Here is a 27,771-nt window from a genome sequence, read left to right as displayed (position 1 = left end):
ATGGGGAGAGGGAAGGGTAAGCTGTGACAAAGCGAGAGGGTGGCACGGACATATATACACTACCAAACGTAAAATAGATAGCTAGTGGGAAGCAGCCGCATAGCACAGGGAGGTCAGCTCAGGTATTTGTGACCATCTAGAGGGGTGGGATAGGGAGGGTGGGAGGGAGGGAGGTGCAAGAGGGAAGAGATATGGGAACATATGTATATGTATAACTGATTCGCTTTGTTATAAAGCAGAAACTAACACACCACTGTAAAGCAATTATACTCCAATAAAGATGTAAAAAAAAAAATTGAATGATAGAAAATAGAATAGCCTTTCCAAAAAACTGCGCTGGGACAATTAGACATCCACCAGCAAAAGAAGGAAGTGAGACCCATACATCACATTATATACAAATAGTTAACTCAAAATGAATCATAGAACCAAATATAAGAGCTAAAATTATAAAATTCTTAGAACAAAATATAGGAGTAAATTTCTTCACATCCTTGAGTTAAACAATGGTTTCTTGGATATGACACCAAAAGCACACCAAAAGAAAAAGTAGGTAAACTGAAATTCTTCAAAATTTAAAACTTCAAATGATACCATCAAAAAAATAAAGACAACTGACAGAATGGGACAAAATATTTGCAAATCATATATCTGATAAAGGACGTGTATTCAGAATATATTAAGAACCATTACAAATCAATAATGAAAAGACAACGCCATTAAAAAATGAACAAGGGGTTTGAATAGACATTTCTCCAAAGAAGATACACAAATGGCCAGTGACTGACTCAAGAAGAAAAACCTGAACACAGGAATAATGATGAAAGAAACTGGGAAAGATATCCAAAAACGATATCCAAAAAGACTTTCCCACAAGTGTCAGTCTCAACTGATACTATTTTTTAAAATATTTTGAATATCAATGAACTGATTAATTCCTATGCCATTTTTTAAATTTCTAACTATAGAGAAAGCTCCTCAGAGAATATTCTAAAATTATTATAGCTTTGATAACAAAACCTGAAAAAATGCACTTAAAAACATAGAGCAATCTCCTTACAAATATAAATGTAAACGTCCTAAATAAAATACTAATACATTGATCTAACAATATGTTAAAGGAATAATGTATTGTAGTTATATTGTCTCTCTCCCAGGAATAAAAGGATGATTTAATATTAGGAAGTCTAAGGATATAATTTAATTTATCCATAAATCAAATGAGAAAAATATGATTACAGTTTCAATGGCCAAAAAGATATTTGAACAGTTTTTAATAGTCATTATTAATTTTAAAAAAAGAAATGGAAAGAGAAGTCAAAAAGTACCATAAGACTAATGAAAATGAAAACACAACATACTAAAATTTATAGGATGCAGCAAAAGTAGTTCTAAGAGGGAAGTTTTTAGCGAAAATGTCCACCTTAAGAACAAAGAAAGATATCAAATAAACAATCTAACTTCACACCTCAAGGAATAAGAAGAACAAAAAACCTAAGTCCAAAGTTAGTAGAAGGAACATCAAAGATCAGAGGGGAAATAGAGACCATAAAGACAATAGAAAAGTGTGTTAGTTTCTGCTTTACAACAAAGTGAATCAATTATACATATACATATGTTCCCATATCTCTTCCCTCTTGCGTCTCCCTCCCTCCCACCCTCCCTGGCACAAAAACAGAAAGATAGATCAACGTATTAAAGTTTTAAGTGAAAGGTAACAAGAGAAAAGTCTCAGAGTCCTTGATTTAGGTAAATCAGATAAATTATCTAATAGAACTCAAGGTAGACCTAATGCTAGTTAGAAATTAAAATCCTAACTTAGCGGGCTTCCCTGGTGGTGCAGTGGTTGAGAGTCCGCCTGCTGATGCAAGGGACACGGGTTCGTGCCCCGGTCCGGGAAGATCCCACATGCCGCGGAGCAGCTGGGCCCATGAGCCATGGCCGCTGAGCCTGCGCGTCTGGAGCCTGTGCTCCACAGTGGGAGAGGCCACAACAGCGAGAGGCCCGCGTACCGCAAAAAAGAAAAAAGAAAAAAAATCCTAACTTAGCGAGGTAAATCATTGAGCTGCTAATAAAATTCCACTTATAAGAAAGTGACTGATATACTAATTCAAAAAGATATACGCACTCCCATGTTCACTGCAACATCATTTATAACCTAAATGTGCACCACTGGAGGAATGGATAGAGAAAATGTGAGATGGATGGATAAATAACGGAATTTTATTCAGCCATTAAAAAAAATGAAATCTTGCCATTTGCAACAACATGGATGGACCTTGAGGGCATTATGATAAGTGAAAGAAGCTAGACAGAGAAAGATAAACACCATATGATCTCACATATATGTGGAATCCAACAAAAAAACAAAAACAAAAACCAAGCTCACAGATGCAGAGAACAGATCGGTGTTTGCCAAAGGTAGGGAGTTGGGGGTGGGCAAAAATGGGTGAAGGGGGTCAAAAGGTACAAACCCCAGTTATAAAATAAATAGGTCATGGGGATATAACGCACAGCATGGTGAATATAGTTAATGCTGTATTGCATATGTGAAAGTTGCTAAAAGTGTAGATCTTAAAAGTTCTCATCGCAAGAAAAAATGTGTTAACTGTATGGCGACAATTATATAAGTTAATAATATATTATTAATACATAGTAACATAAGTTAACAAGACTTGTGGTGACCATTTAGCAATATATATAAAAATGGAATTGTGACGTTGTACACCTGAAACTAATACAATGTTGTCTATTATACCTCAATTAAAGAAAAGAAAGTGATTAGGGGTTTTTTAAAGGGGGTTCCTCAAGTACAAGGAGGAAATATCACCAGAAAAGAAGATGCAAAAAATCAAGATAGAAAAATTTGCATGAAACCAGCTCTACTTAATTGTGAAAGAGTAAGTATTATCGATATGGATGTGACTTGCCTATCCATGGCCAACATGTTGCCTAATATGTCTAACAAAACATGTTGTTTTGTTTGTTTTATATCTTTATTGGAGTATAATTGCTTTACAATGTTATATTAATTTCTGCTGTATAGCAAAGTAAATCAGTTATATGTATACGTATATCCCCATATCCCCTCCCTCTTGAGCTTCCCTCCCACCCTCCCTATCCCACCTCTCAAGCATAAAGCTGATCTCCCTGTGCTATGCAGCAGCTTCCCACTAGCTATCTGTTTTACATTTGGCAGTGCATATATGTCAATGCTACTCTCTCACTTCGTCACAGCTTACCCTCCCCCCTCCCCATGTCCTCAAATCCATTCTCTACGTCTGTGTCTTTATTCCTGTCCTGCCCCTAGGTTCATTGGTACCGTTTTTTTAGATTCCATATATGTGCGTTAGCATATGGTACTTGTTTTTCTCCTTCTGACTTACTTCACTCTGTATGACAGTCTCTAGGTCCATCCACCTCACTACAAATAATTTCATTTCTTTTTATGGCTGAGTAATATTCCATTGTATATATGTATCACATCTTCTTTATCCATTCATCTGCTGATGGACATTTAGGTTGTTTCCATGTCCTGGCTATTGTAAATAGAGCTGCAATGAACATTGTGGTACATGACTCTTTTTGAATTATGGTTTTCTCAGGGTATATGCCCAGTAGTGGGATTGCTGGGTCATATGGTAGTTCTATTTTTAGTATTTTAAGGAACCTCAATACTGTTCTCCATAGTGGCTGTATCAATTTACATTCCCACCAACAGTGCAAGAGGGTTCCCTTTTCTCCACACCCCCTCCAGCATTTACTGTTTGTAGATTTTTTGATGATGGCCATTCTGACTGATGTGAGGTGATACCTCATTGTGGTTTTGATTTGCATTTCTCTAATGATTAGTGATGTTGAGCATCTTTTCATGTGTTTGTTGGCAATCTGTATGTCTACTTTGGAGAAATGTCTATTTAGATCTTCTGCCCATTTTTGGATTGGTTTTTTGTTTTTTTGATATTGAGCTGCTTGTATACTTTGGAGATTAATCCTTGGTCAGTTGCTTACCATATGATCCAGTAATCCCACTCCTGGGTGTATATCTGCAGAAAACCATAATTCAAAAAGACACATGCACCCTGATGTTCGTTGCAGCACTATTTACAATCGCCAGACTTGGAAGCAACTTAAATGTCCACTGACAGAAGAATGGATAAAGAAGATGTGGTACATATATACAATGGAATTTACTCAGCCATAAAAAAGAATGAAATAATGCCATTTGCAGCAACATGGATGGACCCAGATATTGTCGTACTGAGTGAAGTAAGTCAGATAGAGAAAGGCAAATATCATGTGATATCCCTTATATGTGGAATCTAAAAACAAGGGTACAAATCAACTGATCTAGAAAACAGAAATAGAGTCACAGATATAGAAAACAAACTTACGGTTAGCAGGGGGGAAAGTGGGGGGAGGGATAAATTGGGAGATTGGGATTGACATATACACACTACTATATATAAAATAGGTAACTAATAAGGACCTACTGTATAGCACAGGGAACTCTACTTAATACTCTGTGATGACCTATATGGGAAAAGAATCTAAAAAAGAGTAGATATATGTATATGAATAACTGATTCACTTTGCTGTACACCTGAAACTAACATAACATTGTAAGTCAACTATACTCCAATAAAATATTTTTTAATTAAAATAAAATAAGCTATAAGGATATATTGTACAACACAGGGAAAAAAGCCAATACTTTATAATAACTATAAATGGAGTATAACCTTTCAAAGTTGTGAATCACTATATTGTACACCTGTAACATACAATATTGTAAGCAACTACACTTCAATTAAAAAAACATATTGTTTTATTGCCACAAAACAATAGTACTGAAGTCCAAAGTACTATTGTCTGAATGCAAATCTCTCTGCCTATGGTTCCCACTAGAGAATGCGTGACCTGCCTCTTTTTACAAGTTACTCAAGGCTTATGATGACAGATTGACATTAAATACATTTGAAAACGACTTAACATCCACAGTGCAGCAAAACACTTGCAGAAAGATGTAATGCAATCTGGAAGGCCATGATTAGGACACACCTAAACAACTATCACAAGACTGGAATGATAAAGTACCATATTTATTACTCATCTAGTAGATCTCCCGAGGTATATTCTGGGTTCTCAACAATATTATGTACATTTCAGAAGAAGATGAAAAGTAGGTTGTCATATCCAAGAATCCTGGCAAAGAATATTGCTGAGAATAAAATATACGCTTTATAAGATCGAAGAGAAAAGACAGAAAGAAATGTGTAGTTTGATAGAGAAAAATATATCTAAAGCATCAAAAATCATACTGATATGACAAAAAGAATATTCCACAGTGCTTAAATTAGAAGATAAAATAGTAGTAATAATAATGGCTAACATTTATTGACTGCTTATTCTATGTCAAATGCTAAGCATTTTATAGGCATCATTTCATTGAATCTTCCCCAAAACACCCATTTTACAGATGAAGAAATTAAAATTTAACAGAGCATGGGTAATTTGACCTTGGTCATACAGCTAGTCAGCGGCAGTACCAAAACTCTAATCCAAGAGCCTTATACTCCTAACCATTATGATTTCTTGTCTTAATACAAAGTGAAGTTAAAAAGAAGCATGGAGAGGCAACCAGAGATGAAGTTTTCTATGCAATACGTCAAAATATTTAAAAGAAAAAAATCCTAAAATGTAAATATTCTAAAATCTCTGTCAGTAGTTTGAAGACTGCGGGTCAAAACATGACCTCAAAAGAGGGGGGTTACAATCAAAAAGGGTTTTACTCTTTATGAGGAAGACTTCAGCATGAACAATTAAAAAGAACTGAGAAGATCTCTGAAGAATATTGGCTTACATATATTTTTCCTAAAAAAAGCAAATAGAATTAATTTGACTAAAATGTTATAAAATAGGAAAAATCACTTCACTTGGTAATCCAGTTACTGCTAACATGGTTAATACAATGGTATTTAGGGGCCATCAAGATGTAAATTCAGGAAGTATTAGAGCCAGGAGTGATTAGAACTTCTAGTGGCCTGGGCTTCTTCATGAGTTCTGGTTTCAAATTAGGACCATAAAAGTGGATTCTGTGTTGATTATAAAAAATAATCTGCTGATCTATAATGCTCCTTTGCTTAGAGTTGAAGCATTATGACTGGATTTCAGAACCGCTAAAATCATGTCAATTATTGATTTAAGTTTCAATATATAGTCCTAGGGGAACACTAGATGCATCAGTTAGGGCTCTCTGCAACAGAAGCAACAGCAACATGAGGCTTGGAACACAGCAGGTCCAGAGAGGCAAGAGGGTCTACAGAACACAACTAACATAGTCTAATCAGGACACAGGCACTGGAATGAATGAATGCCAACTACTTTTTGTCTTTTTATCCCTCTGTTCAAGATTCAGATTCCAAGAAGGGAGCAACCAATCAGCCTAGCTTGCATCACCAGTCCTCCTCTTGGCTGGCAGAGAAGAGAGGCCCTGAAAAGTCCTACCTGATTTCTTCTAGTGGGGAAGAAGAAATGCCTCCAAAGGTGATGTTTGGAAGAGGGAAATAAATGCTGGACAGAAAACAACAGTATACACCCCTGCCCCGGTACCCTCAGCACTTGGATTGAGGAGTATTCCTGCCTCTTCCCAGTGAGGAATTGCTCCGCAAAGACGCTGAAGGTTGGGCTGCTGGACTCTGAAGCGAACTAGGAGTGATGATCGTAAGCCATATGCTGACTCCTCTATGTATCGGAAGTAGAAAATCAGGGACATCGCAGGCTGGTTCCAGGTGCAATCCATTAAAATCAATCTGAGGTTTAATGTGTAAAATGCCAATATGGACTTCCAGAAGTCAAATAACCGAGAAAGGAAACCGAGAAAAATAAAGCCCCACAATCAAGAAAAAAAGCCAGCCATCTCTTTTGGAAGGCTAACGGGTTCTTATCAAAGGTTTGTCCCTCATCCATGGCAACAAGCTAGTCCACCTTTAATGGACTTGGAATAAAACAGACACCTGATGAGAGTATCCATCTCCACAAGGTCGGGAAACTTCTGAAAAACTAAAACAGGGTATGAATTATTTAAGGGTTCTGCAAAGACCCAGGCTCTTCAAATCTTTTTTATGGTATCAGGTGACACATCAAATACTGATTTGTGGATAATTTTATTACCAGACCGTGATAATGTAAAGCATGCTGTAATATAGCCCAAAAGAAAATGATTGCCAAGGGAATGAAATTTATTTGTCTTCTTTAAGGAAAGAAACTTTGGCAATTATTTGAGCCATAACATCGTTGTTTATGAGAGTACCCTGAGGACTGATCATTAAGCTTTAACACCAGGATGAAAAACTGCCACAGAGGAGCAGAGGTGGCTATAGAAGATTTCGGGACTTCTAAATAAATATTCAACATTTCCCAGCTGGTGACAATTCTTATGGAGGGCTCCTCGTAAAAAGTAGAGCTTCTAAATGCCTCTCATGAGTCTAAGAGGATACTGTAATTTTTCTTAAAATAGTTTCACTTAATAAATAGAAGGAAAAGATACACAAGGAGAACATGAAAACTTCAGACCTCTCACATCTCCCGTGTGTTCCCAGTCACAGTGGTAGAAAGACAGAGATCTAACAGGGCAATGGGCATATTATGATAATATAAAGACAAGATTGCATCATAATAAACCAAAAGGGAAAATCCCAGAGGCTTTACTCTCTCTGGACTGTGAGAGGCCATGAGATGAGTCCTGAGACAAACAGTTCTAAAAGAAAGATAAGTTTTACTTGCCATGGAAATAGGACTGAAGTACTAATGTCCTCCAAGCACTAGGCAGTAGCGAGCGGCTGCAGAAGCATCTGCTGAGAAAATGGATCTGAACCCCAGGAGTCTTCCAGCAGAGATCAGACACCACTTGGCCTGGTCAGCTGAGACTATCCAATACCATCATCAAATTCCTTCATTCAGATGCTGGAAATTCTACTGTAATGAGGCTCTTCCCTAATACTGCCAGGACAGACTTCCCCACCTTGAACACTGATAGCATCTGTTTATGCAGAATCCTTAGACTTCTTACGAGCTAGACTCTACTTTCTCTCTGGTCTCACCTCTTACCATCCTCTCCAAACACTTCCCTCCCCTTTGCCATTGCATCGAAGCTTCTGTTACACTGAATGACCTCAGGACCACAAGCACTCTATGACCCTTCTAGCCTCAGGACCTTTGCACAGGTTGTTCTCTCTGCCTTGCATGTCCTTTCCACTTTTGCTTTCTCTTTCCCTGGGTACTCCTGCCTGTCTTTCAGTATTCAACTTCATGTCACTTTTTCTGGATGTTTCTTCAAATATTCCCCACTGTTGGGTCAGGTATTCCCTTCCTGAATTCCCCTGGCACTCTTGCAATTAGAGCACCTATGACAATGACTCATAATCACCTACTTACACGTCTATGTTCCCATAGACTGGATTTATCTTGAAGACAGAGACCACAAAGAGCAGGCAATCCATCAATACTGGTTGAATAAAGAAAGGATTTTTGTTTGTTTTTATCCCTTGTACTCAGCATAATACCAGGCACATAGTCAACTTGCAATAAAACATTTGCTGAATGGATCACAGGCACTCAAAAACATATGTTGGATGAATGAAGTGATGGACTTATGATCAGGAAGTACTACATACCAGAAATCTAAAATTCCAATATTCTATTGCATTGGCCAAAAAGTTGGTTCAGGTTTTTCCGTAACATCTTATGGAAAATCCAGAATGAATTTTTTGGTCAACCCAATACTTTCTAACTTCCAACACCTATCCTTCTAGCTCTCTCAGATTCTGATTTTCTGGTCCCTGATCTCATAGAGATGCCCAATCTCTTGATATCTCCATAGTCTACCAAGTCTTTCAAAGTCTTGATGGTGTTGCTTCCTTCCCTACTCAATCTACACCCATTTTTCATTATGAACTTTTAACCTATACTTTCGTACTTTTATTAAAAATCCAGTCCAGTACAAATCTCTACTGTCACAAATATTCTACTGTCACAGCTACTAAGAGTACCACACCAGGATAATATCATACCAGCATGCAGATGAGGCCACCTGAAAATCCATGGTCTTCAACCTCAGCCAGAACTTCAGGATGCTGACCAGTCCTTTAACTTAGAGTCAGCTCCCTCATCCATTCCTCTCCACTCTCCAATCACCTTCTCTCTCCCCAGTCCAACTAGCCACCCTCACTCTCCATGGCTGGCAGATTCCCTTGCCTCCTATTTTATACATGATTGAGATAAGAAGGCATCCACTCAACTCTCTGCCTCCACACCAATGGACTTATTGAAATCTACATCTGTCTGTTCCTCCTTCCCTTTTATATCGGAGGATGAGGTGTCTGCTCTGCGGCCCACCCTCCACTGAAGATGAACCACTTTACATGTGCTTTCAATCTCATCCCCTTCCCTATTCTATTAGAGGACCCCCACTATATGTCGAACTCTTCTTAAACTCTGTATCCTTCCCCTAGCTTTGACTTACTCTTTTCTTTCCCTTGTCAGACAAGCTACTTGTATTCTCTACCTCATCATATGCCATTCATTCAGCCAACACAGTCAAACTTTTGTGATACACAGGGGCAAAAATAAAACAGAAATGTGATTCCCCTCAGAAATTTAAACTCTAAAATCAACATACAATGAATAAGTAAGAAGACAGAACAATTTCCAGGTCAGAGAGAGACAACAGCAAGGCAATTGGTCCATAAATCAGCAATATCCATCTGGGAGAAGGTACTTTAGCCCATGGACTTTAAGTATTTTAGTTCCATAGTAAGGAATGCATTGATGCTGGCACAGTGTCACTTACATTCTACGATTCACCTCATTTTGAATCCTGGTTTTATTTAGCTCCCCCTGTAAGGTCTCCCTGCAGAGAGAGAACCTCTCATTTCAGGAGAGTTCAGGGCTGGAGATACAGATTAATTTCCCTGCTTAAAACTATTGCACTTCACGAAGAGAAGACTAGACACGGCAAATCTAAAAGTTCATAATCTAATGTTAACAGCAACACATTATTTTTAGCAAAGAGAAATAAATCATTCATTTTTAACAGGGGTTGCATGTCAGGACTAAAAGAAGAAATGATATATTGTTACCATCAAGAAGTTATGTAGAGATGTACAGGTTGCATCTTTCTCAAACATTAGAAGGGTTTTCTGCATCAGGTAAATTGCTTTGGATAGCTTATTCTTCCTTATTTTATTCATTACACTTAATTCTGTAAAAGCAAACAAACATTTCACCAAAAGGGCAACATAAAAACTATCTTTAAAAAATGCGGAAAGACAGTTTATCCAAAACGTAATTACCTGTAAAACAATCAGGACTTCCAGGTTTTTTTGGCTTTTCTGGACCTTTGGTAGATATATTTTTGCTAACAGTTGGAGTCTGCAAAACTGAAGAAGAGGAAGAAGAAGGAGAAGAAGAAGAAGATTGTTATCACAATTAGGTTTATGTTCAAGAAAGGAAATATTTTCTGAACACTAAAGAGTAACTATTTGTAAAATTATTGCTTCCTCTATCATGTCATCTTTTTCTCATTAATAGATAAAAATTCAAACAAATCTAATACAGTTTCATCATTAAATTCTCTTTTATTCGCTACTGTATGAGAAGATCAAGAATTTTTAAATTATAACAATATTTGATTTTCTATTTCACCTTAAATAAAATTATCTTGAAGGTTGATAAACAGGGTCCAACCAACTTTTGTTCACTTTCCCCCTTCATAAACTTTTCAAAATTGCTCCATCCATGGTTCCTGCAAGAGCTCTGGGTACCACATGAAGACCTCCATTCTCTTCTATCTATGGCTGATAAAATCAGAGCCTCTCTCAAGATTTTCAACTGACACACAAATTATTCCCAATTGATTGTGAGCAGTGAGAGATCCTGGTGTGCAACTAGGACTGACCATCACGGTGGTCCAGGAAAGAGGTAGCAGGATGAGGGAGAAGAAAATAAAGGTATGCTCGTCCAGGGAGATGGAGAATATTACACTGATTCTTGATTTTCCAGGTCTGGCCCTCAAGAGACCTGGCAATATATTGTTTCTCTCCTTAAGGGTACATGAGTGTACCTGTAGTAACCTTACAATAAACCCCTTTTATTGAGGTTTAATTATTTGTGCTAATGCACATGAGTCACCATGGGATGATGATTGATTGATGAAAAGATGCCAAAAGACACCGTTAAAGGATATAAGGTTTCTTTAATGGCAAAGGATAAGGAAATTTATCTTCATGGAAATAGCAACACAAAGCGGAAAATAATGCATCATTCTCTCAGTACCTAGGGTATTATAAATGCTAATTAAGTGATAGCTCTCATGATTATAATCACTGGAGATAAGAAGGGTGAGATTGCAAGAAAACTCTGAATGCCCAATACAGGAGTCACATTTAAATGCCACAGTCATCAACAGACAACCACTGTAAAGTTCTTGAATAAGAATGACAAAAGCAGTATTTAGGCAACATTAGTCAGACAGCAGCATACAAGAGTGAAGAATGACAGGAGAAAAAAAGTGATAATCTGTGCTAGGGTGGCAGTTCAATAAAGCAGAGAAAAACATCAAGCAGATCCAGAGATACTGCAAAGAAATAATAACTAATCCTATGTAAATATATATATATACACACACACACATATATATATATATATAGAGAGAGAGAGAGAGAGAGAGTCAACTACAAACTGGCACTTGCCATTGGCACTTGCCAGCTACCTCTACAAGGATTAGATCATGTGCTGCTGCAGCTGCTGACTTTCAACATCCCCTGAAAGGAGCTCAGGATGGAGAGCAGAAATGAGGCCCTCTGTGCTCTGGGAAAAGCTGGTAGAACAGGTCTTCAGATAGTTAGGTATTTTCAGGAGTTGATTTTATGAGCCCAATTCTTGTATCCCCTCATATCTAGAAAAGCACTAAAATCTTTCATGGTGACGTCTGCTCCTCGTGACTAGCAGAAACCTTCTGCAAAAAACTATGTGCTTCATTCCATGTACTCCCCGCCTTCACCAAAATCACATATATACTGACCTTCCCCCTACCTCTTTGGAGCAGTTTCTCAGAGCTATCTGAGATGCTGTCTCCCAGGCTATAGTCCTCATTTTGCCCCAAATAAAACCTAACTTGCAACTCTCATGTTGTGCATTTTTTTAAAGTCGGTTATCTATATATAGATATATAGGTATCTATAGATATATCCAAAATATATAAAAAACTCAAGCCATTTAATAATAAAAAAATCTGATTTTAAAATGGGCAGAAGAGGGCTTCCCTGGTGGCACAGTGATTGAGAGTCCACCTGGCAATGCAGGGGACACGGGTTTGTGCTCCGGTCTGGAAAGATCCCACATGCCGCAGAGCGGCTGGGCCCATGAGCCATGGCAGCGGAGCCTGCACATCCGGAGCCTGTGCTCCACAACGGGAGAGGCCACAACAGTGAGAGGCCCGCGTACCACAAAAAAAAAAGTGGACAGAGGAACTAAATAGACATTTTTCCAAAGAAAATATACAAATGGCCTACTAGTACATGAAAAGATGCTTAACATCACTAATCATCAGGGAAACGCAAATCAAAACCACAATAAGGTATTACCTCACGCCTATTAAAATGGCTATCATCAAAAAAGACAAAAGATAATAAACACTGGCGAGGCTGTGGATTAAAGGATACCCTTATACACTATTGGTAGGAATGTAAATTGGTTAAGCCACTAAGGAAAACACTACGGAGGTTTCTCAAAAAATTAAAAATAGAACTACTATATGATCCAGAAATCTACTTCTGGGTATATCTCCAAAGGAAATAAAAACAAGATCTTAGCGATATCTACAGTCCCATGTTCATTGCAGCATTATTCACAATAGCTAAGATATGGCAACAACCTAAATATCCATCAGTGGGTGAACGTATAAAGAAGATGTGACACACACACACACACACACACACACACACACAGAGTGGAATATTATTCAGTCAGGAGAAAGACATTTGCACTAATATGCATGGACTTTGAGGGCATTATGCCAGGCGAAATAAGTTACACAGAGAAAGACAAATACTGTATGGCATCACTTATATGTGGAATCTAAAAAACCCAAATTCATAGAAACAGAGAGTAGAATGGTGGTTACCAGGGGCTGAGGAAGTGGGAAAATGGAGAGATATTGGTCAAAGGGTACATAAGATGAATACGTTCTGGGGACCTAATGTACAGCATGGATCATAGTTAATAATACTGTAGTAGACACTTGTAAGTTGCAAAGTGAGTAAATCTTGAATGTTCTCACCACAGAAAAGGAAACGGGAATTATGTGACATGCTTGAGCTGTTAGCTAACACTATGACAGTAATCATTTTGCAATATGTTAGTGTATCAAATCTACACGTTGTACACCTTGAACTTACATAATGTGGTATGTCAATTATATCTTAATAAAGCTGAGGAGAAAAAGTCTGCACTCAAAAATTATTTAATTAACCAGCATTTGATTAAATTTGTTTAGCTGTATATATGATGGGACATCTGAATGTATTCGACAGAGATCAGAAGTCATGTTAGGCTGGAACACTCAGTTCTATTCTATAATTACTCAGTAATTTAAAATGAGGAAGTGGCAGGTAAATGAATATTGACTATATAATCATGCCAGGAGTAACTTGGCTTTATCAAAATTTAACTTCAAACAGAAGAGATTTTTAGACCTAATAATATTTTAAATCTTATCCTGAAACTTGAGTAGTTGTGTTTCTATATGCACACTAGAATTACTATCGGCATTTTTTTTTTTAATGTTTTGACCTCTTTACCTAAATAATGAGGCAAAAACAACTTAGATCCAACTCATCTGTCCTCTCACACTGCTGTCAGAGATGTCTTTCTAAATTTTTCAATAGCTTCCAAGATAAAATATAAACGATTTAACCCTTCAAGATCTGTGATCTACCTCTCTAGGCTTATCTGTGTCAATCTCCCATGTGTGCTCTTTACTGCAGCCATAAGAAAATTCCAGCAGTTTCACCATATATAGACTTCACCATATAATTGTTTGCTTCCACATTACTAAAAGTTGCTTTCTCCATTCAAAATGACTGCCTCCTTCTCAATTTTCTTCATAAAGATATTTATGAAGATAAAGATACCCTTCTGGTCAACCATCACTTCTTCCAAGAAGCCATCCCTGACTTTCTTGACTGTTATACTCTTCTGTGTGCCCATAACAAAGACTCTGAGCCCACTTCTATTGCATTTATTAACCTTGACTATTATAGTTGGCTTACTTATCTAGAAGCTCAAAATTAAAGGCTGTGTCTTATTTGGACCAAGCTTAATATAGTTCCTAGATTTGATAGAGACTCAATAAATGTTTGCTTCATTAAATTAATAAAATATCAATAATTTACTATAACTCAAGCAATTTAATTTTTTAGAAGTTTACTGATTTGCTATGCAAGGTGTAAAGAAATAATGAAACATATCTATTGATATTTATCAGAGAAGTAAGAAAAAATAAAATAATGACATTTATCTGGAAAACACCTAGTCAACAACAACACTGTTTACAAATTAAATTGATTCTGTACTTGAACTTGTCTTAAAACTGATTCAGAACAAGTTATTTGCTTTGATGGCTACTACCTTGCAATTGGTCAAGAAGCACAATGGCCATTCGGTGCTGGGCTTGAATTAGTTCAAGATGCAAATCCATTATGAAACTATTCGGTGTGACTGGTTTGCACATGTCTGCATCTATACCGTGGGTGTGCTTCAGCAGAATTGAAGTAAAAATTAAAAAGGCATATGGTTATCAAAACATACTAAAAACAGCTCTTATTATCATTCAGGTTATCACTTTACTCTTAGCCATTAAAGTCTGCTCACTTCTCAACTCTTTGCAATCTGGCTTACACACTAAGAAATCTGCTTTTCAAGTTCACCAGCAGCCTCTTCAGTGACAGATTCAAAGACTCCTCACCCTCCTTGATTTCTTCTGGGAAAAAGGGAATATATTTCTGGCCTATGAGAGGGAAGCCACCACAAACCGTGCTTTACTTACCTATTTGCAACGCCAGCCCTCTTCCTAGTTAAGTAAAATAAACCTAATGTAAGAGTTTCTCATTCTCACCGTGGCATAGCAATGGTCAACCACTGATGATCCATTTGGCAAAGCAGTTAACATGCAATTCAAATTTATCCCACCAATGGCTTTTTCAAGAAGTTCATAGGCCAAAAATAACTGTTCCTCAGGTTTTTTCTAAAGGAATTTTATAAACAAAACAGAAAAATCAAATTTAAGGGAAAATCATATACAACACTTCCCAACTTTTTAACAATAATTCAAAACCAAATAACAAATTTAAATAGCCTATCCAAGATCAATGACATATTTCTTACTAAGTATATTTGCTTTTGATTAAACGTGGAATACTACTAATAAAGGTAAAATAAAGTTCATTTTTCCAAATATTAATTAAACTTTTCAAAAACGTGTATATAACTTCCTTTTATGGTTTTCAAAATTCTGATGGTACCAAATGTATAGGTAAATTTTAAAAATCTAACTCATAATTTGTCATTTTCACATACTTTATTTTGAAAGTTAATTTTTTTTGAATCTCTGAGCTGGAAATCTAGACTTGGAGGCCATCAAATCCAATGGTCTACATTGTGATTTTCAAAAACTAAATACCTTCTATTATAATTATCCTCACCGAGAGACAAATACAGAGACTAACATAAAGAGCAACCAGCTTTGTTCAAACTTTCTAATTTTGCATTTTTTCTTCAGAAAATGTTCAGGAAATAAAGCAAACACATACATGCAGATCACTGACATCCCCTGTATAACTGTTTATAGTGACTCTCCTCTTCTCTGCCCCTAGAGGTAGTCACTGTCCTTGAATTTGGTTTTTAACCATTCTTTTGCATGTTTTTAAACTTTTACTACATGTGTATGTGTCCATTAACAATATACAATATCACTTTGCATATTTTTAATTCTCTTGTAAAATTCTGCAGTTCGCTTTTTTCACTCAACCATATGTCACTAAAATCTTCTCCTGCAACTCAGTGTGTCAGTCAGGGTTTAGTTAGGAACACAGAGCAACTCTAGGTATTGCAAGCAGAAAGGGATTTAATGCACAGAACTAGAAGTGTCCATCACTGCTGGAAGGCCTGGGAGAGCAAAGATCAAGAAAGCTGCCAGTGATGAATTTACAGGAATCTAAGAATCCAGGAGGCAGGTGACAACCTCAAGTGTCTACCACGCTGAAGCAAGTGAATTGCAAGGGCCTGCTCAGCGAGGCTGGTCAATTAACTTCTTCCATCCGCCACTGCAGATTAAGAACTCTCTCTTCCCTTGTGTATTACAAATTCATGCAAATGCCCCTCACTGGAAGACTAACCTAGAACTGTATGGAAATGAGATGGTAGGAAATGTAGTTCCAGGTTTTCCCCCTGTAGTGTGAAGGCGACTCTAGACGTGGATGGCAATGATGCCAGGCTGACTCTAGTTCAAGCCCACTTTAGCTCACTCACCTTCACTGCTACGATGAAATGGTGCTGTGCTGAGGACTACATCACAATTCACTTATCCACTCTTCTGCTGATGGACATTTAGATTGCTATTACTAAAAGTGTGCAACGTATTATACTAGTCTGATACTTCCTTTACAGTCCTTATACCTTTCCTTCTGCTCTTCTTTTTTCACACAGCTGTCTAAGGCCCCTAGGACATTTTGATCAGAAGAATGACAGGTATCTTTAAGTTGTTACATCGATATAAAGGGACTGCTTTTCATCTTTTACCATAAGTGTAACAGTCATTAAAGGTCTTGAATGATACCCTTCATGGGATACAGAAGTTCTCTTCTATTCCTAACTTGTTAAGAGTTATTTTTTAAAAGGTGGTTGTTGAATTTTGTCAAATGCTTTTGTTGCAGCTCTTTATCTAGTGAGGTGGTCGTTATTTTCTCCTTTTCATCTGCTAATGTGGTGTACTGCATTATAGATTTTCTAATGTCAACTCATACTTGCATTCTGGAATATACATAACTTGATTACACACATTAAATATATATATATAGACATGAATCTCCATTCAAGAATCACTGGCTCATAAACAACAAGCTCCTACCGTATAGCACAGGGAACTATATTCAATGTCCTGTGATAAACCATAATGGAAAAGAATATGAAAAAGAATATATATATGCATAATGAATCACTTTGCAATACAGCATAAATTAACACAACATTGTAAATCAACTATACTTCAATAAAATTTTTTTAATTAAAAAAAAAAAAAAAAAGAATCACAGGCTCAGGGAGAATCACAACCCAAATAGTGTAAATTTGAAAAACGGACCTACATGAGGGCAGGTCCAAATTATCAGGAAGAGAGACTTTCTCCCGTTTACTCCACTTTCAGTACCCAAACTGAGAAACCTCAAGCTGAGAAACCTCCCTACCAAATAGGCAGATATTTTTCTGGTCGACGGTTTACTAAGATGAGTCTTGTAGGCTCTGACTAAATGTGTGAGTCTGAGTTCCAAGCCCCATCCTTCATGTGCCCAAGGCTCATCTCTTGTCCCTAAATGGTTGTTAATCTAAGTTTCTTTGTAACTGAGCCCATCAACCTACTGCAGCATCTATTCATAAACTTACCATTTTGGTTTTCAGTTCCCCTTTCTATTTTGGCCCCTGGAATTTACCTTACTTTCTTGTGAGCTCTGTGGTGTACTTAAGGATATTTGCTCAATTCTGTCCAAAATTTCTAGGTGTTTTGTAGGAAGAGGGTTTTCAGGTCATCTAGTTTTCCATTTTGCCACAAACAGAAGCCTCTAAGGATACCTCTTAACACCAAGGAGCTTCAAAGACCCCACACACATACCCACATTCTAACACTGTCATCATCATCACCACCATCATCTTTGTCATCATCACAGCTAATACTGAATTAAAACACGTTCCAAGTATTGGGCTAAATGCTTTATATGGACTAATTTTTAAATTACCATAATCCTATGAGGTACTTATTAATTATTAAAACTTTATAACCCATTTGTCAAAAATAGCTATGTATTCAGTAAAACTGTAAAGTAAGTTTTTTAAAAATATAATCACAATAGCACCTTATATATGTTTTAAATAGTTGCACGTATACATGCAAGATATAAAATTTATCCCACCTGCAGACTCTGCTAGGTGAGCATATGGATTTTGGACTCTCCTTACAATAAATTCTCACTCTTCCCCACTTCACTCCCTTCCAAATAGGTCTGAGACTCTAGGTTGAGATTTAGTGCCCTTTGCGAAACATAAGGGAAAAACTGAGTTGCCACCATGTGCCGGTTACTGGTTTCCACAATGTTACCAACAGCTCATTTGAACTGTATCACTTAAATACTACCAGTAGAATAGATACTATTGTTATAATTTGACAGATGAGGACACTTATATTCAAACAGATTAAATAGTTTATTCAAGATCACACAGTCAACATTAAAGTCAGGATTCAACTCCAAGTCTCCCAATACCAACTGCTATGCCCTTAGACCACACCAATGAATCACCCTTACTCCACCTACCACATGCCCCAGTACAGCTGAGCAGGTAGTGTATGGCACAGGAGTCATCATAGACTTCTATATTTATGTTGATAATTTCCCAGCAGAAGGCAATAAATCATATCAAGGAAAGGGTGCATTTTTCTAATTTAAACACAGTAGCAATAGTTCATAAATGGTTTTCAGTTTCTTCATGGTCATCTTCTAAGAAATCCATTTCATTTAGTGCCTTTAATTGCCAGAATGTTTCCATCCAAGCCAAAACCTAGCACTTTGTAACACCTACTAGTATTCCTATTCCTGCCCTATGAAGCTTCAAAGAGTAAGTGCTAGTCCGCTAAGCCAGTAATTCTTACATTCTAGTTTCCCTAAGAATCTACCTGGCAAACTTTTAAGAACCTCACCCCTGAATTATAAACTTTTAAGAACCTCACACCTGAAATTATGATTCAATACGTCTAGAATGGGAAATAGGAAGCTACATATTTAGCAAGCACTGTAAATGATCCCTGGAAAAACCATTGGCAGACAGCTTTTATGCCCCCTCAATCTCTTATGCAGTTCAAACATTCTCTGTTCCCAATTTAAGACTTCTCAGCTCTCTCTCTTTAGAAGACACAATACAGCATAAAGAACTCAAAACTGCATTCTCTGAAACCTGTTATTAGAAGATGAACATTACATTCAAGAAAGTAAATTCAGAATGCTCCCCCAGTCCTCTGGTACATTCAGGATATTTTATTTGTCCCCAATTTCTTAGGACTTGCATTTTTTATGTATTAGAAGAAAATACTTTATACAAATATCCTGAAGACACTTTTTTTTTTAATCAAGAGGCAGCATAGCATAGTGGCTAAATGCCTGAACTTTGAAGGAAACACACCTAAGTTCAAATCCATTTACTGTGCAACCCTGATCAAGTAGCATGTAGTAGTGAAAATGATCACTATGACTACACAAATCAACTTGAGTCAATCTCACAAACACAGTACTGAGATTAAAAAATGAGCTGCAGAAGAATACACAGTGTATGACACCATTTACATAAATTTAAAAACAGTACTCTACTGCTTAAGGATACAAACATATGTAATAAAAATACTAAAATGCCTGAAATTTATAATCACTCTTTAGAACAGCAGTTACTCCTAGGTAGGGGGAAAGACAATGTGAGCAGGAACAGTTAGTGGAGGAGTTGAGTTTCAACTGTACTAGCTATGTTTCATTTCTTAAAAGAGTGATGGGGGAATGACTCTTCATTATAATATTCTTTATAATTGTATGTCATATGTTTCAAATCAATTTTTCAGAGAAAACATAGTAATCATGAGGATTAACATTTAGCAACAGGAAAAAGTGCTGGTGGATTCATGTTAAGAAAAAACATTAGAATGTTACTATGTTAAAAATGTGTCTTCTCAGAGCCTAAATCAATGCATGCCATAGAGCAGGCTCTCAATAGAGATTTGTTGAATTAATGAAAGAAAACAGATTATTGTGTTTTGTATTAGACTGAACTTTACATACAAATTTAATAAAACAGCAGTAATAAAAAAAATTGTGAAAAAGAGGACTTCCCTGGTGGCTCTGTAGTTAAGAATCTGCCTGTCAGTTCAGGGGACACAGGTTCGAGCCCTGGCCCAGGAAGATCCCACATGCCGCAGAGCAACAAAGCCCGTGCGCCACAACTACTGAGCCTGTGCTCTAGAGCCCGTGAACCACAACTACTGAGCACATGTGCTGCAACTACTGAAGCCTGCAGGCATAGAGCCCGTGCTCCGCAACAAGAGAAGCCACCGCGATGAGAAGCCCACGCACTGCAACAAAGCGAGTAGCCCCCGCTCGCCGCAGCTACATAAAAGCCCACATGCAGCAATAAAAGACCCAACGCAGCCAAAAATAAAATAAATAAATAAATATTTTTTTTAATTGTGAAAAAGACTAGTAGAAAATATAGAAAATGATAATGTTTAGGTCCATATAGTGAAATTACAGAATTTTTTCTTCATGTTTTAGTACCTTGAAATGCCCTCAAATGTTAACACAACTTTTGTAAGTTAAAATTATAGTTTTTTAATTAATCAGGTAAACCAAAATATAGATCACTGGCTTCCTCTCTAGAAAAGTATTTTTCAACTGTAGTCCATGAACATTAGCATCCTAAGTAGGTAAAATGAGTTTTATTTTCAATAATGGAACATATGGTATTCTATATCTCCTTCTTGGAAAACCACAGTACTCATGAGTAAATTAACGCCCCTGAGAAGTCATACAGTAAGGAAACTATTGTGTTTAATTCAAGTCAGCCAGGGTTACTTGACCCTGGCATCCTTTTCTGAAGGGTAGTACTAGCATCACATAGGACAGAGTTTGCAAAATGCTATTCTAGTTCTTGCCTGTAAATAAATGTTTATTACATATATGAGACAATTCCCTAGGCTCCCATTCAGCTATACAGGTCAACACAATCCATGATGTACAAAAAGAATTCAAATATAGTAAGAAAACTATCATCAAAAAGAAGAATGGCCATTTGTCTCCCTCATCTTCTATCTTCTCTTAAGCTAACATTCAGTGAGAACTTGCCACATGCCAGGGACTGTTCTAGGTGCATTTTTAGCAGGTAGTAACTAATTTGATCTGTCAGAGGTAAATGCTAAGTAGGACATCTCTGCTCTGTAAGTCTATGAATCACAACACATTCAAAATATCAATAGTAATGTAACTATAAATCCTCCTAAGATGCTTTATCTAGCTTATTTTTGGAGCTGATTAGATTTTTTTCTAAAGTAAAAACAAAACATAGAAAAATGTCCATATAGTTCTCAATGTATACAGAAACCATAATTTCTCAGATATTAAATATTCAAAATTACTTCTATAATTAACCACTATATTTACAAATTTAATATTATTTGAAAATTAAAATTCATGTTTTTAACTATATTTTCTAAAATATTTTGCAATACCTTTAATATTGGAAGAGTTTCCACACTCCCTTTTGGAGCCCCAAGGGATTCACTAGTCCCTTTCCTTAAAGGTGTATCTGAAAAATAGAGAGAAAGAAAGAAAGAGAGGAAAGAAGGAAAGAAGGAAGGAAGGAAAGGGAGGAAGGAGGGAGGGTGAGAGGGAGGAAGGGAGGGAGGGAGGGAGGGAGGGAGGAAGGGAGAGAAAAAGGAAAAGGAGGAGAATAAAAAGAGGAAAAATAGGAAGAGGAGGAGGAGAGAGTAGGAGAGAGAGAGGAACAAAGAGAAGGAACGACCAGAGAAAATAAAAGGATGAAAGAGAAAAATGGAAATATAACAGTGAATCATAACCATAAAGAACATTACGCTAGTTAACTTTTCACCCATGATTTTAGAAATGATTCAACACTTAGAAGTTGAACAACAAATTATTTCTTCCACATAATTACATTTTGTCTTTATATAAGTCAATTTAAAAGCATCTTGTAGTGCTCGCTTTGGCAGCACATATACTAAAATTGGAATGATACAGAGAAGATTAGCATGGCCCCTGTGCAAGGATGAAATGCAAATTCGTGAAGCATTCCACATTTTTAACACAGTATTATGAAGCAATTATACTCCAGTAAAGATCTATTTAAATAAATTAATTAAATAAACTGAACACTATATTCAACTGTACACTTGAGTTTGAAATACAATCAAGATAATAAACCTATCCATCACTCCTAAAAATAAATAAATAAATAAATAAATAAATAAAAGCAGCTTGGAATACAACAAACCAACTCAAAAAGCTTGATTATCAGCAAGGTTATATTATGGTAAAGAGATCGGTCTTTCTATATATTCTATAGAAAGTCCACTGAAAAGCACTCAGCAAATAACAGTAAATTTAGACAAATGTCAGAGAAGTCTGGCTTGAATTAGAATATAAATAATAAAAATGTATATGGCAATGCTAGTTTCCTAGTCTAAAAATTATTCAGTAATTCCAATTAGACAATGAATTATTTAATAAACAGATGAATAAATAAACATCTTGAAGCAGATTATCATAATTAACGTACAAAAAATGACTTGAATTTTGTGTTTTATGGGCCAATATGATAATGAGAATAACATTGTTGTAAAAGTTATAAAAATTTATATGTCTAAATGGGGACAACTGCTCATGACATAAATGTAGATGTTTTCAAATTTACAAATGGACTGTGCTCTAATATTGATTAGTTCTTTAGAAATAAAACATTTTAACAAAGGATCAGTATAATGAATTGTATTTAGCCCATTTATAATTGAAGAATATAAAACAATAGTCTCCCAGAAGTAACTAGTAAACAAAATAATAAAATTGAATAAGAAATAGACTTTTTTTAAAAAAGTAATCATTGGACCTTTTGCTTCCAGTAACAGATAATCTGGAAACATTCTGCTGGCTAGGAAACTGGAAAAATACACTTTTTTTTTTCATCTGCAAGCTAAAATGCTAATTTCAATACAGAGTCAGGATCTTGGGAAGGAAGTAACCTCCGGATCTTGGGAAGAGAGTCCAGGAGAACACAGCAACAGAGACTGGTATCCAGGGCCCACCAAGGGTGAAAAGCCAAAAGGGGCCACATCCTAGGAGTCAGAGTAACTGAAAATAGGTCGAAGAAAGAGCATCTCAGCTTTAAATTATCTTAATCTCTCAAATTGGAATAATGGGACCCTGGAGTAGTAGTGCCTTCATGCATCTGGTAAAAGCAAGCATAAATCTTCCCCGGAAGAACAGATCATCTAAGGCTTTAAATTACTTTTACAAAATATTTAGCAAATATAGAATCTACCACATAATCAAAAATAACCAGAGTAACCAAACAGTCGATGAAGTAAGTTCTTCATTTAAGGTATCAATAGAATAAATGCAGATGGAATGACAGAAGTTAGAAGCCCCTCATGGCTTACTTACCCCTCCTCCAGTAGCCTTCAACCAATGACAGATAAAGGTACAAATACCACAACCTCCCAGTTCTCTGAGGCATGTTCTATACAGTCTCCTAGAGGTCCCTCGTGGGAATAAGCCCTGTACCCACAACAGCAGCCTTCTCATGAACTTCCTGTACCTTGTATTCGCTTCCTTTCCTTCTCTGTCTCATTTCACCCCACCACCCTGCTTCCCTGGATCACATTCCAAATAACTACTACACTCAACTCCTTGTCTCAGAATCTGCTTCTGGGGAAACCAACCTGGGAAAAGAGTCAAGCTGACAACACCTGAACTCACCGGTAAATCTTTACATCATAACAAGTGGGACAACCAGGCATTGCATGGCTCCTGATGCAATGCAATAGGGAGTATGCATGAAGTATGCTCGCCCAAAAAATATAAGATGCTGGCAAGAATACTTTTTGAAAATGTATCACTTGAATACAAGCAACCTGGTAGATCTAATTACCAGGTAGAGAAACAAGTTAATCAACACCACAAGAATAGAAACAGCCAAATCCAGTATGTGGGAAATCCTACAAGGGGATAATTCAATTTCTTCGGGAGTAAGGAGAGGGGGAACTGCTACAGGTTACAGAGAGAGACTTAAGAGACACATAAGAAAATAAAATGTGTGGGAATGTTTGGATCCTGATTGGAACAAACCAACTTAAGACATTTTTAATACAATCAGGGACACAGGAATTTTTTACTTATTTTGTAAGGTGTAATAACAGTAACATGGTGGTTTTATAAAAAGAAAACAAAACCTTATCTGTTAGATAGATAGACCAACACACAACACATACACACACAACACATACACGTGTATATGCTGAGGTATTTGCTGGTGAAATGACATAATGTCTGCTTTAAAACACTCCGGGAAAAAAGAAAGTGTTGTCAGGAGAGATGAAATAAGATTAACAAAATATTCATAATTATTGGTACTGGATGATGCATACTCAGTGACTTATTTCACCTCTCTATATTTGAAATTCTACATAATAAAAGTTTTTAAAAAGGGAAAAGCATTTTAAGACAGGATGTGTCAAAAACATGACTTCAAGCCACTGAAAGTGTTAGATAGCCAGAGACCTCTAACCAGTGGTCCTCAAGTTTTGACGTGTATCAAAATCTCCTGGTAAGCTAATGAAGACCAGGAAGGTCCAGGCTAGTCGAAGTATGATAAGAATTTTTAAGAAGTTCCCAAGTGATACTGATACCGATCAAAGTTTGAGAACTATGGCTGTCAAATTCCATCTGCAAAGCTGCACTCAACAACCGAGAATAGGCAGAGCCAGATTAGCAAATCTCTGAGAAAACAATTATTACAGTAATTATTACCAAATCCCTCACACGTCATACACACTCTGTAAATGGGGTGAAATAGGAAAGTAGACACCCACATGTCTCCCCCACCTCATTTTCTATATGGGAGTTACCTAATGAAACAGATAATTCAGGGGTTCAACCACAGGCAGAAGAAAGAAAGAGGAGGGCAGACCAATCCTCTGAGAGAAGTCACCTCCTGGAAGGAGAACAGAATAATGGCAGGAAGGGGTTGGGACAGGGAGAGGAGGAGAATGAGTGGGAAATGGAGCAAACAGAGGAAGAAGATAAGAAGAAAGGGAAAAGAAGAGAGGCAACAGAATAAATGAAGAAAGGAGAATTTTCAAAGGAGGGAATCAGAAGAGAGACTTAAAAAGGAGACAAAAGGTAGAAGGCCATGGATTCATTCAACAAACATTCATCTGAGCTCCTCCTCTGTGTCAGGCAATGTGCTGGTACCAAGGATAAAACGGTGACCTGAACACGCTCTCTTCCTTCATGAAGCATCACTCTAGTGGGAAATGGAAGGGGAGGGAGTAGGATAAAAGGGAGGAGAGACAGGAAAAGAGGAAGAATGGCGGAGGGAGAGAGACAGGGGTAGGTGGGCATGAGGAACGGAGAAGGGAAACATCTGAGTGAAGACAAGACACAAAGAGTTTCATCTGCCACTGAACCACAGAGCATATGATCTTTTTTTAACATCAACTTGGTCAAACCTATATCATTTCTATCTTTGATTATACATCATCACTGAAGCACAATACTGAAATGCCTAGTTTCCATAAACAGATGTTAACCAGTAGTATGATTTATACTTATATATTCATATGTATATATATATTAATGACCTCATATTTTTTCATTCAATATTTTACCTAGAAATTTTTTAAATTTTCTTCTTGGGTTTCCTAAAGACTCCAATATTTCACTTAATCGTAATGCGACCTCTGCCACCACCACCACATCAATGTCTTCCATTTTATAGCAGTGAATTATTTCATTTATCTGCCACAGAAGATAAACCCACTAAAAAGAGAAAATACACAGTATAATCAATTGAAAGTAACTACATTGTAGAAAGAGTCACATTTTGTAAAACTTAGTACTTCCTTGAAATCACCATCTTCTAATCATATGGAATACTATACAGGTACTCCTTATTAGCTGATCTTAATTATAAGTAATATAAAGATCAATAATCCTAATAAGATGATATTTAATGATCTATCTGTTGATATAAATTCACAAAGAAGATTTACTTAAGCTTATAGTCTGCATATCTATAGCCATAATGGAAAATTTATCATATGGTTTATATATAGATATATATATATATATATATATATATATATATCAGTGAAGATTATCTGTATCTTCAAAATTCTCATTCTCCCTTCAAAAAGCAGTGGTTAAGATCACTATCAAAGGCATCCAAAATAGTGAGGGGGAAGCGGATGTTTCGAGTTCCATGCTGGGTGCCTTGGAAGCTGTCTTTCATGTCTATAACCCCACAGCTTAGCACATAAAATTAGCCATCACAGTTTGGGAGCTAAAATGAGAAAACAACATTTATGCACCCACATCATTAGTTTATTAAACTATATGATAAAATCATGCCCATGCAACCTTAGTAGCTAATCTTAGGAGGCCTCAGAATCATAGAAGGCTGTGTTACTGTTAAAATATTCTCTCCTAAGTTTCCAGGTTATAATATTCACCTGTTCAACTTTCTCCTTTCCAAAGGAGAGAGCTCAAAAATATACTATTGATATTATTACCAAAAAAACTGAAATGCCTTACTTGTATTTTCTATTATTAACCTTCTTAATGAATATATCCAAGTTCATATAACCTTAAACATACTGTATTTACTCCTCCCTGAAAAACCTGAAACACCTCCCTGCTTCCCAAAATTAAACTGAGGCAGAAGTGCAGGGAATACACTTAAAGGAAAGGCTCACTCACCACTACATTTAAAGAATAGTATTGATAATTATGAGGGTGGGTAAATAGGGAAAATTTAGGTTTGAAATGTGCATCACAAATTAAATTAGCAATAACAAAAAGCATATGAAGAGAAACAAAAAGGAATACTTTATTAGTACTGATTTTCTGGGTGAATTTTGCATAGTCATTTCCAGACACATTGACCCGCTGAATTCCTACTTTGCACTTCTGCCATAGGAACATTATCATGTCCACAACGATTTCTTTATCAGGCTGAGCATTCTGAAAACAAAAGTGGTAAAGTAAATTGATAAGAACAGTAAGATATAGAGATATAGGTAAACAACATTTAATGTGTGCCAGGCAACATTCTCAGAGCTTTATACTTATTGCAGTGAACTGAATGTTTGTGTCAACTCAAATTTCTTATGTTGAATTCCTAACTCCCAAAGCAATGGTATTAGGAGGTATCTTTAGGAGGCAACTGGTATGAGGGTGGGGCCCTCATGAATGAGCATAGTGCCCTTATAAAAGGGACCCCAGAAAGAGAGTGAGAGACTCCTTTCTGCCAAGTGAAGACACAGCAAGAAGACAGCCATCTATGAACCAGGAGGCAGATGACGCCTTGATTTCTCAGCCTCCAGAACTGTGAGAAATAAATGTTTGTTGTGTAAGCCAACCAGTCTAGGGTATCTTTGTTATAGAAGCTCAAATAGACTAAGACATATACCAGCTCATTTAATCCTCATAACAACCTATGAAGTGAGTACTATTACTATCATCCCCACTTTACAGATGAGCAAACTGAAGCACAACAAGATGAAGTGGTTTTTCATAAGATAAAATGAAAGAAAGTAGCAGAGCCAGGATTCAAACCCAAGAAGTCTAGCTCTAGAGACCTCACTCTTAACTGCTCTAGGCTACTTGACCTCTCTAAAAA

The 27,771-nt window shown here is 36.7% G+C and overlaps 1 protein-coding gene across 1 annotated transcript in view; it reads right to left on the bottom strand.

Moving 5' to 3' along the window:
- CFAP54 (cilia and flagella associated protein 54) overlaps positions 1-27,771 on the bottom strand; it is a gene marked incomplete at its 3' end in the record, with an annotated part of 303,390 nt that overhangs the window by 227,774 nt on the left and 47,845 nt on the right. Inside the window, exons 13-19 of the mRNA XM_082850839.1 lie at positions 26,979-27,113; positions 25,760-25,910; positions 21,587-21,663; positions 15,176-15,304; positions 14,689-14,815; positions 10,353-10,439; positions 10,140-10,261 (exon numbers count right to left, since the gene is read on the bottom strand). Coding sequence (XP_082706965.1) covers positions 10,140-10,261; positions 10,353-10,439; positions 14,689-14,815; positions 15,176-15,304; positions 21,587-21,663; positions 25,760-25,910; positions 26,979-27,113 — 828 coding nt within the window. The remainder of the gene's footprint in view (positions 1-10,139; positions 10,262-10,352; positions 10,440-14,688; positions 14,816-15,175; positions 15,305-21,586; positions 21,664-25,759; positions 25,911-26,978; positions 27,114-27,771) is intronic.

This window comes from Leucopleurus acutus (genome assembly GCF_964270905.1).
Source record: "Leucopleurus acutus genome assembly, chromosome: 11".
Taxonomy (NCBI): domain Eukaryota; kingdom Metazoa; phylum Chordata; class Mammalia; order Artiodactyla; family Delphinidae; genus Leucopleurus; species Leucopleurus acutus.
The sequence above is the reverse complement of the archived record's forward strand: the minus strand, read 5'-3'. Positions and strand labels throughout refer to the sequence as shown.